The following is an 8,220-nucleotide window of genomic DNA, read 5'->3' as shown; positions in this document are numbered from 1 at the left end:
AAACTTAAATTTTAAAATTTTAGGTACTTTGTTCTTTCGACATGGAGTACTGTTCTTACTTACAATTATTCATGTACTCTTTACTTCTTTAAGAAAATCCCTTTTATCCATATTTATCACTTAATTAATAGATAGGTTGACATGAAAACAAAGGTTCAGTCTTAAAAACCTTGAGTGCAACTCTGGTTCGAGCTCGATAATGCTACGCTACCAGCAGTCCTTTTTCGGAGATATTCAGCTCCCGCTTGTGCCCAACTCAAACTGGTTTGCGCTTAACCTACCGGGTTCTACCAAAAATTTTTTTCAAAAAATATCGCTTTGACTACAAGTGGTTTTAGTCATCAGTTGAAAGCTCTGGCCAACTATGTAAAAAATGTATAAGTGATTCACCCTCCTGGATGTAGCTCAGTGGTTAGAGGATTGACGTTAAAATTATTACTATAGGTTTAATGTCCGACAATGTAGCTCACTTTTTAGTTTGGTGGTTACGTTCTACCTCTTCCCGAAAACAAGTTTTGATACAGCTTCCCTAATCTCAAAAACTTGGCACACGACAATGCCTTTTTTGTAAAGGGCACTCAAAGGAGGTCAGAGAGTGAATACTTGATAATCTAAATGATTTAGATCTTAAAGTGGATTTAATATTTATATTTGTCTTTACTCAGATAAAAATTAGTAAGGACCTTGATTACAATAACAACAGTTGTTTTTCAATCTAAATAATTTCATTTTATTAATTGTTAGTATTTTTAAAGCTTTTTGGGAACTACACGATATACGTAAGCGCCCCCAAAGCTTTTGTAAGAATTTTTGCCAATTCAAGATTTTTTATAAATTTGCAATTGCTTTTTTCTAGAAAAAAGTTTTCTTATAATGATGTCAACAAATTTCGTTGGTCAGTAAGATTTTCCGTTGTTCATACACGTTCAAACTATAATAATTATACTCTTTTTAATTATTTCGCATAAAAAGTATTTACTATTAATCTAGTATTATTGATATTTTACATATAAAAGCGCAACGTTAAAATATAGTAGGAGACGGTATTTAGTTTTTCATGATATTTGGTTGTTGATCTGGCCAGCTTGCCCTGAATACAATAATTTGTTTTAGATAGTAAATATTAAGGGTAGTTGCTTTGAAATCTAACTTTAGAGATAAAGTTAGATATAACTGTTATATTTTACAAATTACTCTTCCACTTTCCTCATCCTTTATTACATGCTACAGCTCGGGGAGCATTTATAGTCTTAGAAGGATGTGATAGATGCGGAAAAACAACTCAAAGTAAATTACTTCTTCAAAAATTACAAAGTAAAAAAATAAAAGCTGAATTAATAAATTTTCCAGGTTTTTTTTAAAAAAATTATTTAATTATTGAAAAAATTTTACCTACCACTTTCGTTACATTGTATTTTCCTTTTTACTTTAATGCTATTCCCTTTTCTTGAATTTTTTTAATAATTCCTGATATACATATTGAATAATAAAGATAGAACAACACTGATTGGACAGTTGATCGATAAATACTTGACTTCTGAAAAAGAATGTGACGATCGCGCTATTCATCTTTTGTTTTCTGCTAATAGATGGGAGAAAAAGTTTGCCGCTGGCAGTAACTAAATAATGTACTCGCCTTTATTACTAAATATTTGTAATTAGCCGAGTCATCCAAGCTAAACTGTTATCGGGAGTAACTTTAATTGTTGACCGCTACGCTTTTTCCGGGGTTGCTTATACTTCAGCCAAGGTTGTGATATGACCATGAATCGTGTTTTCCACTAAACAAATATTTTTGTTGAAAATATATCGCGATTGCGTAGTCAGAAGATTATTAACTTTGGAAGCAAATTTTTTGATAACGTTTGTATATATTATGATATACCTTTTATCAATTTTCGCAAGGCAATATATTTCTAAAAAAAAGATTGTTGCAAACCTCTTAATTGATTGTGCTTAAATTTATTTATCAATAATATTTATTACTTCTTTATGAGCCTGCTGAAGTTAAGGACTTCAATATGATTACTTAATAAAGGGGTACGACTTTGAATGGTGCAAAAGCCCAGATGTCGGCCTCCCAAAACCTGATCTTGTGCTCTTTCTAGAAATGAGCGCAGAGTCGGCCAGTAGAAGGCATTCTTATTAGCCAACTTATATGAGATTTATTAATTCTATTATGCTTCCCTTCCTACTTTTACATTATTTTTACTAGTAAAATGTTTACTCATTATATATATATATTGTTTTCATTAATTACCCACTTTACTAACTAAACATTTATATATTGTTATACACTCCAACTTTCTCTAAATTATTTAATTATTTGTTATCGTACCAAAAAGTTTATTTTTACTGTTTCATTATTACGGCAAGAAACGAGTACGGAGAAGAACGATACGAGCATTTATATTTTCAGAAGGCTGTTAGAGAAGTGTATAGAAAGTTCGAAGGGCCCTCGTGGGTGGTATGCATACCTAAAGACTTTTGAGCTTTAATATTATTCTTTGTAAAGTTTGTTTATTTGCTCTTAATAAGTAACATTACGGCCAAATAAATTTAAGAATTTATTTATAAAATTTTCTGGCTTATACCACATGTACATTTTGAAAAGCCATCCGCCTTTCGTTTAAACAACTCACCTCTATTATGAATAGAATGTGAAAGCTAATGAAAAGGTAGAAGAAATTTCTAACGAAATAACAAATATCGTCCTCGAAACCTTAAAAAGAGCAAGAAATACTCCTTTGGAGTCGCTCTGGACGGTCCCTTAATCAGACCAACTTTTCATATTACAAATCTTTAAGTTAACTGATATTAAAAACACACTGTTTAAGTACAAGTCCTTAAGTTGAACATTAATTTTTATTGCCAAATAAAAATAACCTAAAAATAAAAACGCTTATTTAAGTTTGTGTAATATATATATACCGCCTTCTTTAAATTAATTAATATCTTTTCGGTGTTTTATCATTATAAATATAAAACTTACATTTTTATAAAAATAAAAAAAAAACATGGTAATAGTAAGCAGTTGCTATTTTCCAAGCAACTAATAATTTTATAAGTATAGCAATATAAACTTTTTAGTAGTTATTTTCTAGTAAACTAACCTCGTATATGTATATACAATGTATTAATCGAATTGTTAATATATAAAACTGTGAGGCTGTAGCAAACGAGTTTGCTAGGCTAATAAGGTAGGTCTCTGGCCACGTGAAATGGGCTATTACTATAAAGGGTCGACTTTGCATCGACTATACGTATATTTCCTGTTCTTTCACTATTTTTATCTTAAATTTCGAAGTTAAAATTATAATTAATAAACTATATATAATAAACTTGCCTTAAGAACGCTTTCTTAAATACTGGTCCGCTAAAACTAATAAAATTTCAGATAATATTCAATTATTTAATGAGGAGACGATGTTACACAACAATTATTCTTCAAAACAAGAAATGCCCCTTAAAATCCTTAAAAGCCCAACTTCTTTAATAACTTGCGCTTCCCGTTCATCCTTGGCCAGGAGAAATCCAGCAAATCCCAGTGCATTAACAGATATGTCGACTTCGTATGAAGACTTGCCATAAGAAAAACTATGTCTCGATCTTTCAGATTTAATTAGCGTTAGTGTACGATGTTTTTAAAGGATAGAACTTAAAGCTAACTTAAAAATTAAAAAAGTATGGTTTATACAATTTTTTTTTACTTAAAAAAAGAAAGAAATATAACTTACATATTGGTATTTTACTAATTAACAGGTTAAAAACGTAAAACCATTATACCGGGATCGATAGTTGTCGCGTAGCTCAGCGATTAAGAGCACTGACGCGCTTAATTAAGGTCTAAGGTCGTGGGTTCGATTCCCACCGATTCGATCCTTTTTTCGGACTTTGGTGGTCGCGTATCTAACCTCGCCCTCGTAAATTCTAATGCTAATTGCACGTCATAATATTATAACTGCGCTGGCCCGCCCACCCTAACCTTTACGAGGTGTTTGTTTATAAGTCTTATACTGCCAATCGCTGTGGCCCTCAGAGATTTAGAAGTGCGGAACATATAGTTTTATTAAAATTAACTAAATTAAAGAAAATTATTGCCTTTCAAAAGTAATCTTCCTTTATTTTACTACTGTGGTATCAAAGAGGTAAGAGACATGAAGTTATAATAAGTGACAATGATGACTACTAAAAGATCTGTTGAAAGAACCCCCATTCACTTAACCCCCTGCGTTCCCGCTAAAACCGAGCAACAAAACAATAACATTTCGTAGGCAAGTATATTATAAAATATGAAAGCTAGATAATATACTATTGTTCTATAATCTGATATAATATCTCAACGTGGCGTCAGCAGTATAATAAAACTATATACGTACCTTTTAACTAGTAAAATTAACTTTTCGGTTAATATTATATTAAAAGACTGAAATCCTTCTAAGTATCCAAGCTTGTTGCTGTAAATATGGCCATTTGTAGTAGGGACCGCTATATCCTTTTTAATTATTAATTAGTTGTTGATCATATAAAGGTATAATATAATTACCAAACTTTTTAAAAGTTTATAAATAAGATGTAAAAGATACTCTGAAAATTTTTCTGTCTCTAAGTTATATTTATCGGCTTAGATAGATATACAAACCGATAATTTACTATACCCATACCTTTAAAACATATATAGCCGTGTTTAAACTTTAATTTAGGATGTTTATTTATTGTATCGCCATCTTTAACTCCTTGGGAATATAATTCGTTTATAAGTTCGCTTTTTCCTATAGCAAAAGCAATTCCGTTTCATTCACAGATGAAGGTCTATTACATACCTGGAATTACTTGGAAATGTTTATGAGGTTGACTCGCACCTGATTCAGGTCCACAGTTAAAAAAACCTATACCTAATAAAAGTAACTTTCTGTAAATCTAGTATTAAGCTGCGTATGTAAAAAAATTGAGATTGTAAATATTTACAATAAGATATTATTATGACCTTTTAACATCTTAATACCCATTTTCCAAGCTTCTATGTCATCCTGGGTTAAGGAATCGCTTTGATGGCGATAATTTTTAGTAACCTTAAAGATAGTCGCAAAAGTAAGTAAAGTTGTAGATTTTAATTAAATACTAATGATAAAGTACCACTAAAATATGATTTTTCACGACGCTATATTTGTTTAATAAGCAAACGTGAGAATTGCCAAGGTCGCAAATATACAACTCCGAGTCATAACTTATATATTGTTTAGTAAAAACAGCGGTTTAAAAATGTAAAGTTCGTACGGTAGAAAAGGATTTTTTTGAAAAGCTAAAGAATTGTCGGCTGAAACTTTTTTAGTTAAGATCTCCGCAACTCTTAGTTCAAACTATTTTAAAGCAATTATTATTAAAATTGACCAGCCCAACGAAGGACAAAAGCTCGACATTTATTTCTAAAACTGAATCCCAAAGGAAAAAAATTTGATTTCTTAAAGGAAAAAGCGCGCCCAGTTTCAAGGCTCGACGCCTCGCAGACTTTAGAAGCTCCATTAGCTTGCAACAACCCTAAAGACACAAAGCCAGTATAGTAGATAGATACGAATTAATTGTGCTTTTACAAATGGACCGCTGTTGTACAAGTTTGATCTATTTCACGCATTTTGATCTAATTTCCTTCTATATAGCCAGAGAGAAAGTGGTTTTAATGATATTATCAGTTGTCGATAAAACTTTAATAATAAAAATTATTAGTAAATCTTACTTGCTTTTAAACTTAGATAATTACATAATATTAATGTTACAAGTACATGACTCCTTATAGCTGGGTTTTTTTAAAAATTAATTATCAAGGAATTAAAGAATAAATTGTATTTGGCTGTCGCATGTGCATGTCGGTTGACTGAATAGAGGTTGTTGCAAACCACTCACTGTTAAGTGTAACAAATGATTCATGCCCCTTTAAGAAAGGCGTTTCATTTTTATACTTTTTTGGTGTGGTGAGAAATAAAGCACTAAAGAGGTTTTACATATTAATCCAAAGAAAAGTTAAAACATTTTAATAAAATGTGTTCACATAAAACAGTCAAACAAGTATAATTTACAGGTCAATCTGGATATTGTATATAATATATATATCTTGTTCTGACTAATTTGTTTCCCTTTCTTGCGGTTTTTTAGTTTTCCTACTAACTTATTCCTTTTGTCTTTGTTTTTGAGGTACAAATGTGTGTATACATTAGTTTTTAATTTCATCTGGTTTTTATACATCAAATTTATTTTCTATAACGTGTGGAGTAATCCTTAGCCCCAATTAAAAAAGTTTAAAACATAACAAATATTATTATTTACAATAACCCATAAAATGGGTATTAAAAATAAGTTATAAAGAAAATAACAAAGAATATTTAAAAAGAGCACGCTAAATTTTAGTGACGGATCCCTAAGTTAACCCGTGTGTACATATAACTACAAGGCAAGGTCCCAAGGCTTCAATCTTTTAATGTTAGCGCAAGCTAGTTTAATAAAACTTTCTAATAAAACTTTCTCTTAGTTTCTCATTCAGTGTTACGTTAGAGGTGTTATAGTGAAAGTGTATAAGAGTTAGAAATAACAAATGGGGAACCGCATCCGAATGTCCTCCTCAAATCACATGCTTCCCCAGGTTTTAATGTATAATAAATACGTATATTTATAAATAATTACAATTTCTATGAGGTTTCAAAAGTGGTAAACGTTCTATAAGACCTTTTACGATTGTTTGTAGAGATTTTATAATAAATGCATTCAACCATTTAATATATTATAGCGTAATATCACTCCTCAACTTTTAAAGCTGTTGTGTCGTAATTGACTGAAGCAAAGATTGGAGTTTAAATCTACATATTTTTATACAGAATTAAATAATTTTGTTTTTAAAGTATAAGACAATAGCACAGTGTACAAAAAAAAAACACCCAGGACAAGTTTAAAACACAAAATACTGAAAACACCCAAAAAGAGAAACATTAAAAAGAAACATGTAACTTGAACGCAAAACATGGAACACAATATTAAGTAGTACACTATCGTTCAAAATTGTTTCTATTTTTTAAATTTTTTCGTAAAAATTCTATTACGCCTTAATTAATAATTGGTTATATTGATCAAGTTTAGATTGAGATTATTTAATGTAGTCTTTATTAGAGGAAATGCTATAAGGCATTCGCATTTTAAAGTTTAAGTATTGATTGAAACGATTTGGCACGTGACCCCTCACGCAAAATTGTTTTAATACGAAATTTCATCATTCCACCAAAGGGGGTTCTTTAACGCGTTTGGGCGACTATAACGGATAGTTTATTTAGAGACCTTAATTTAATAATGCGTAAACTTTCAATCGATAAAGAAAATGATGTAAAACGTCTTTTAGATCAAGGCAGGCCTTATATACTGAGATAGCTCGTGAATGTAATGTCAATAAGGCCACAATATCCCGAGTCAAAGCTCAATATGATCCAACCCGTCCTTGCAATGAGCCTGGGCTTCCAAAGATATTGAAAAACAGGGAGGTAGCTCGACTTGTACGAGAAGTAACATTGGTGCAATTGAATCTGCACAGAAAGCTTCAAAAATTATAGAAACAATATTAGATAGACCAGTTTTCTAGATCGATCGTATCGAGAGCATTCCCTTTTGCTGGTTTTTTATGCGAAAAAAATGTTAATTAAACCCACTTTGGTAGACCATCACAACGATTAAGATTTGAGCTTGCGAAGAAGCCCAAACCCGGTTCCATTTTTGACTGGGAAAAAGTAATTTTTCGGACGAGACCAAGATCAATCGATATGGCTTAGAGGGTACTAGGTGGTGTTCGAAGCGATCCGGCGATAATCGAATATTTTATCATTAGGTGGTGCAAGCGTATAAACATGGGGGAGGATCGGATATTTGGAAAAAGTGACAGGGAGCATCACCGCAAGTACGCTTTTAGACATTATTAAGGATGACATACCCAGAACATGCGATTGGTATGGCCTTGGCCTTGGTAAAATGGTTTTTCAGCATGACTTCAATAATAATCTTTCCAAGTGCTAGCCTGGCCTCCGCAATCTCCTGGTCTCAATCCCATTGAGCATGCATGGGGAATCAATACGATTCAGCTCCTGCTAAGTTGGACGAGTTTTTGACACGTGTACAATCAAAATGGAAAAATATAACACCGGATCAACGCTATAATCTGTTTGCAATTATGCCAAAGAGGATACAAGC

The 8,220-nt window shown here is 31.6% G+C and overlaps 2 protein-coding genes across 5 annotated transcripts; one reads left to right on the top strand and one right to left on the bottom strand.

Annotated features, from left to right (window-relative positions):
• The first annotated feature begins 393 nt into the window (after positions 1–393).
• On the top strand, positions 394–3,542 carry LOC135121386 (uncharacterized). Of its 3 annotated transcripts, XM_064045703.1 has the most exons (10): positions 394–411; positions 466–587; positions 745–800; positions 857–895; positions 1,231–1,350; positions 1,493–1,601; positions 1,663–1,750; positions 2,039–2,136; positions 2,377–2,467; positions 2,658–2,881. In XM_064045703.1, the coding sequence occupies exons 4-10, from the start codon at positions 874–876 to the stop codon at positions 2,772–2,774; spliced, it is 645 nt and encodes a 214-aa protein (XP_063901773.1). In that variant the 5' UTR covers positions 394–411; positions 466–587; positions 745–800; positions 857–873; the 3' UTR covers positions 2,775–2,881. The 3 variants fall into 3 exon arrangements, with proteins under 3 accessions (XP_063901773.1, XP_063901774.1, XP_063901771.1); XM_064045704.1 differs by lacking the exons at positions 394–411; positions 466–587; positions 2,658–2,881 and adding exons at positions 619–675; positions 3,398–3,542; XM_064045701.1 differs by lacking the exons at positions 394–411; positions 466–587 and adding an exon at positions 619–675.
• Positions 3,522–5,538, bottom strand: LOC135121387 (uncharacterized). 2 transcript variants are annotated; one of them, XR_010278955.1, is made up of 8 exons: positions 5,419–5,538; positions 5,278–5,360; positions 5,137–5,227; positions 4,988–5,072; positions 4,824–4,931; positions 4,665–4,772; positions 4,380–4,495; positions 3,522–3,609 (listed from the first exon to the last, which is right to left on the bottom strand). XR_010278955.1 is itself a non-coding variant. In XM_064045705.1 (8 exons), exons 1-7 carry the CDS (start codon positions 5,521–5,523, stop codon positions 4,419–4,421), a joined length of 621 nt encoding a protein of 206 aa, XP_063901775.1. In that variant the 5' UTR covers positions 5,524–5,538; the 3' UTR covers positions 3,522–3,609; positions 4,380–4,418. The 2 variants fall into 2 exon arrangements, 1 of the variants encoding a protein (XP_063901775.1); XM_064045705.1 differs by having other exon boundaries at positions 4,824–4,895.
• Positions 5,539–8,220: the final 2,682 nt, after the last annotated feature.

The sequence above is a fragment of the Zophobas morio genome, unplaced genomic scaffold (genome assembly GCF_036711695.1).
Source record: "Zophobas morio isolate AGI-343-1 ecotype UQ-CSIRO unplaced genomic scaffold, CSIRO_AGI_Zmor_V1 ptg000575l, whole genome shotgun sequence".
Taxonomy (NCBI): domain Eukaryota; kingdom Metazoa; phylum Arthropoda; class Insecta; order Coleoptera; family Tenebrionidae; genus Zophobas; species Zophobas morio.
Note: the sequence above shows the minus strand (reverse complement) of the source record. Positions and strands in the feature narration are given on the sequence as shown.